This window comes from Scylla paramamosain, chromosome 23 (assembly GCF_035594125.1).
Source record: "Scylla paramamosain isolate STU-SP2022 chromosome 23, ASM3559412v1, whole genome shotgun sequence".
Classification (NCBI taxonomy): Eukaryota; Metazoa; Arthropoda; class Malacostraca; order Decapoda; family Portunidae; genus Scylla; species Scylla paramamosain.
Window position 1 is genome coordinate 11,777,000 of NC_087173.1, and position 3,486 is coordinate 11,780,485.

Below are 3,486 nucleotides of genomic sequence, written 5' to 3' on the forward strand. Positions count from 1 at the left end.
TCGATTGATATATTTGCGTACTTTTTAATTCTTCCATAATCACTTTCAACATTTCTACGGACTTTTTTTCTTTCTTCCAGGAAGTAAGTGATGCGTGTGGTATCCGTAAATTAGGCTTAACTTAATTTAACGTTTCTGAGTCATCATGTAGATAAAAAACGTCCTAATTGGTAACTCACAACACATAAATAATCAAATACAAGTAAACCACGAGTCACACATCACGAGAGTATCTGGGGAAGCACCTGCGCGAGTACCTGAATTATTTACTACACCGCATATCAAAGTGTGCATGCAATGTATTGAGAGAAAACACTGGAGAGAAAAAGTGTAGCTGGCACCTCAGCGGCAAACATTGAAGGCATATACACCGTACGCCACTCGAGCAGCCAGTGATGACCAAGGTGTGTGAGGGGAAGGGTGTGCGCCGCGCATGTCTGTGGTGAACCGCACTTGTACCATGTTACTCTGAAATTACGAAGTGACGAGGATCTGTTAACCCTCAGCCATGGAGCGCATCTTCGGGGCCAATGGTGAGTGTGCAGGGTGTGGGGTGTGGTGGGGGCGGCGGGGTACAGGAGGATCCCGTGTTGTTCCTCATCGATTTTTGAGGGAAGAGGAGAACGCTGAGCCCAACCCTGAGTTTCCCTTCGTGCGGTGAACAACTGGAGAACACAAGGGACACTGCAACACTCAGTAGACCTAGGCGTGCCACTCCCTCAATGCCGGCGTGTGTTGTGTGTTACTGTGCTGGTGTGTGCATAGGGATGTTGAAGGGAATACTGCACAAATCTATGGTCAAAAATGATAGGCAAGCATGAATATATCTATGAATAATATCTCTGCCTCTTTACCAGGGCAGAGTGTGTTTTGTCTGTGTAGTACTGTACATGACGGGAAGCTTGAAGGGTCACGCAGATCTGTGGACAAGGACGATAGGTAGATACACATTCATTATACAGGATTGCCACGTGCAGGTTTGCTGTATCCTGTATCCTGTATGTTCGGTAGCATCATAGCTGCAGGTGCCAACATCCATATTTCTTCCATTAACCATTAATACGTAAAGGTTCTTGTACAGTATGTTCGTATCAGTATTTGTTTGTATATTACTATGGCTACTGAACATCTTCCCAACAGGCCTACACATTACACTATGTATGCTGATTTATCATGTCTGTGTTCATATATCATTCCTATCCATGAATTTGTCTCATCTCTAAAAGCCTCCTATAGCATCTGCACTAATAACCATATCCCTCGTCATTACTGAGGTTCGTATTCTTAACGTTTGGGCATCTTATCTCGATTACATTCAGCAGTCTAGTGATCGTGGGGTTTTCAAGTGTTTTCATGATTCCAATGACAGTTTAGCGAGGGAAATGTATCATCAGCAGAAAACATTGTGAGAAACCTTGTGATCCTCTGATTGGCCATTGACACCAATCCAAAGTGATCAGAGGGGTGAAAAGTGCGGGCTTCAGCAAAACGAAAGGGAAACAAGTCAATCCACATCGGCATGCAATCATTAACAGAGAATCAGACCTATTATGGGAAGAATTTTGTTCCAACGTCGTTTTTATTCCCCCTCCCCCCCCCCCCCTCTCTCTCTCTCTCTCTCTCTCTCTCTCTCTCTCTCTCTCTCTCTCTCTCTCTCTCTCTCGTTTATCTTTCTTTGCCAGAGTTTAGGCATCACACTGAGACCGAAACTAAATCGAAACATATTAATTTTCTCCTTGGCGTGTTAAGAATCAGACCATGAAAACGAAATTTTGTTCTTAAAACTTTTTTTTTTTTTTCCTGAGTGTTGAAGCGTCACTGAAATTTAGAGAGCTTTAAAACACCCTCGTAGCTTCAGGTCAGGCTGGGAAAGGTCAAAGATTCTCCATTGGTCAGTCATGTTTAGAGTTTAAAACATCAAATTTCGTTCTTGTAGTGATATCCAGTGTCCACACCCATCTCTCTCTCTCTCTCTCTCTCTCTCTCTCTCTCTCTCTCTCTCTCTCTCTCTCTCTCTCTCTCTCTCTCTCGTTGTTGTTTTTGTTGTTGTTGTTGTTGCTGCTGCTGCTGCTGCTGCTGTTGTTGTTGTTTTTCTGTTTCTTCATATTCCTCCTCCTCCTCCTCCTCCTCCTCCTCCTCCTCCTCCTCCTCCTCCTCCTCCTCCTCCTCCTCCTCCTCCTCCTCCTCCTTCTTCTTCTTCTTCTTCTTCTTCTTGCATTTTTTTTTTAACCCTTGACTGCTTTGACTTCTCGAATTTAATGAAATGTGGTGCAAGCTTAATAAGTAATTTCGAAAGACATCACTGGCAGCAGGAGTGGTCAAGTAACTCCAAGCCTTGTCATGCCTGCAGCGTTATTTGTGCTCAGTAAACCCCAGCGATGCTTCAATGAAGTAAAAAGTAGTATACTATCATTAGTAGTTAAAATGTTAATATTGCTAAATATTACGAATTTTCTGTTGCCCAGTTGTCAAATTCATGATATTTCTTTGGTTAGAGATATTGCGTCAAATTTTCGTTATTACGGTGATATCCCGATCCTTATATTTCATTCTTCCTTATGTTGTTTTAGGAAATGTTATCGTTCACTGTTTCTTCTTCTCTTTCATGTTTGTTAGTGGATTTCAATGATTATTCTCTTCGACTCTTTGGGCTGAAATATATCATTCATTGACACCTCTTATGTTCCTCCCTGGTGTCAGTTTAAAGTTGGGAGTGTGAAACATTGATGTGAAGGTGTTCCTGTTGTTAGTCTGTTATCGAAGCGCATCTCCCACCCGATGATGTATTTATATGGAGAGAGAGAGAGAGAGAGAGAGAGAGAGAGAGAGAGAGAGAGAGAGAGAGAGAGAGAGAGAGACTTCATTCTGTACCTCTTACCCACGGCCTTGCGCTCTGGGGCGTGTTTGCTTGTCACACACACACACACACACACACACACACACGTTGCGATTGGCTGGCGTGTTGCTTGTTGCCATGACGTGGTTGGTGAATTATTCTTGACGTGGGAGTAATTCTGTCCAATTCTTCACGGAATGAGAGAGAGAGAGAGAGAGAGAGAGAGAGAGAGAGAGAGAGAGAGAGAGAGAGAGAGAGAGAGAGAGAGAGAGATTATTGTTATTTGATATGTAGTGTACAGGGGAGAGGAAATGGTCTTTTTTTAGTTCACCAACCGTATATTATGTTTATTTGTCATTATTGGTGCTTATTACTTTTTTGTTATTATAATATTTTTTTTATTGCTGTAGTAGTAGTAGCTGTTGCTGTTGTTGTTGTTGTTGTTGTTGTTGTTGTTGTTGTTATAGCAGCAGTAGTAGTAGTAGTTATAGTAGTAGTAGTAGTAGTAGTAGTAGTAGTAGTAGTAGTAGTTGTTGTTGTTGTTGTTGTTGTTGTTGTTGTTGTTGCTGTTGTTGTTGTTGTTGTTGTTGTAAAAGCAGTACCGTAGTATCAGTATGCGAGGTACAATTCAGGGTGCCTATCTGTCGTTA

General features: G+C 42.2%; 1 protein-coding gene across 18 annotated transcripts in view; it reads left to right on the forward strand.

The window, feature by feature from the left end:
• Nucleotides 1–374: 374 nt before the first annotated feature.
• The window catches only part of LOC135112198 (unconventional myosin-X-like), a 118,528-nt gene continuing 115,416 nt past the window's right edge, over nucleotides 375–3,486 (forward strand). For all 18 annotated transcript variants that reach the window (XM_064026332.1, XM_064026337.1, XM_064026334.1 and 15 more), the window contains exon 1: nucleotides 375–533. In XM_064026332.1, the coding sequence (XP_063882402.1) occupies nucleotides 509–533 (25 nt within the window). In that variant the 5' untranslated portion in view covers nucleotides 375–508. The remainder of the gene's footprint in view (nucleotides 534–3,486) is intronic.